The 1,491-nt window shown below is 36.6% G+C and overlaps 1 protein-coding gene across 1 annotated transcript; it reads right to left on the minus strand.

Annotated features, from left to right (window-relative positions):
• LOC124939428 (AP-3 complex subunit sigma-like) lies at window positions 1-786 on the minus strand. Its single transcript, XM_047479904.1, has 3 exons — window positions 614-786; window positions 223-336; window positions 1-130 (listed from the first exon to the last, which is right to left on the minus strand). The coding sequence occupies exons 1-3, from the start codon at window positions 784-786 to the stop codon at window positions 1-3; spliced, it is 417 nt and encodes a 138-aa protein (XP_047335860.1).
• Window positions 787-1,491: the final 705 nt, after the last annotated feature.

A 1,491-nucleotide genomic window follows, 5' to 3' on the forward strand; every position in this document is an offset into this window, starting at 1 on the left:
TCATTCCAGAAGAACAAGAAATTCTAGTAAAAGATTATGATCAAAGATGGTAGAATTGGATGAACTATCTTCCCTGCCAGGCATTATTGATTTTGGAACTAGTGATATTGAATTTGCAGCCTTCTCCAACCTACATGAAACTTGAGAAGTCATTATCATCACGCAAAATAAAAGCGTGTTATTAAGAAAGGACAATGGAAACAACATCAGAAGGATGCAGACCTAGTTATTTCTTGTACAACCTTCACTACATATACATAGGAAGAATCTGTCTCCAAAACTTGACCTCCCAACACAATTTCATCTATAATAGCATGCACCTGTAAAACAGTAAGCCTATATATATCAAATATACAACAAAGTTTACTTAATCATAAGTTTGTATTGTCTCGAATAATGTGACTTCTTTCAATAACGAGTTCATTTCTATACATAAGTGAATATATTGAGCTTATGCAATGGCTACATAAAACGAAGAAGATGATAAAAAATTCTTCAAAAAGGGTACTTAGAAAATGTGAAATCAAGAATGAAAATTTATAACAATGTACCTTGCATAAGATCTAGCATCGCTAGTTCATTTTCGTAGGTATCAAATACAAAGACAAAGTACAGTGTTGCAAAGGTCTTGCAGACAAGCATAGCATCCTGCAATAATGGGAGTATAATATCAACCTCTACATCCAAATCAACATTTTGGATCTCATTGCTACCAAAATGAAGATGTAATACACTAACTTGATAATCGTAGAATTTGACCAGACGAGGCTTACCTTGATCATTCATCACTATCACTGCTCGTATCATTCTCTCAAGCTTTTCTCGCGACGTGACCTATAAATCCAGCGAATTTCAGATTTCGAACAAGCCTGAAAACGCAATCTCAACACTCAAAATCCTTTCATTGGCAATCCAACTTCAATTTTTCTTTTTTCTTTTGATAAACAACTTCTATTTCTCTCTCTCTATTTGTAGATTAAACTCAAATAATAATAAAATGCAATTACTAACTATAAATGGTCTTGTCGCGAGACGCAACCGCATTCGCGAGACATACCCACGAGACGCACCCGCATTCGCGAGACGCACCTAGAATCCGCCGCAATAGAGACATTTAACCAATCAATCCCTAAACCCTAAACCTAACAAACAATGCGTTCAAAAAAAATAAACAACAAGTGAAGGACAAATGAAGCATACCAGTAGTAGCGGACATCATGGTTGCCTGCCTTCGCTGGGATTCCGACGTCCTTCGCTAGGATTCCGACGTCGTCGGGGGTCCGTCTTCCTTTTAGAGAGGAGGAGAAGGGAGAAGACGTGAAGAGAGTGAATAGAGAAAAAAGAAAAGAAAAGAAAATGGGAAGAAATTGATTTTTTTTAATTATATATCAAGGGCATTGTGGATTTTTCACAATGCACTTAGTTGCGTGACACAACTAGAGGCAACTAGAGGTTGCGTGACACAACGGGGTATTTTTGTTAAAAAAAAAT

The sequence above is a fragment of the Impatiens glandulifera genome, chromosome 5 (assembly GCF_907164915.1).
Source record: "Impatiens glandulifera chromosome 5, dImpGla2.1, whole genome shotgun sequence".
Lineage (NCBI taxonomy): Eukaryota > Viridiplantae > Streptophyta > Magnoliopsida > Ericales > Balsaminaceae > Impatiens > Impatiens glandulifera.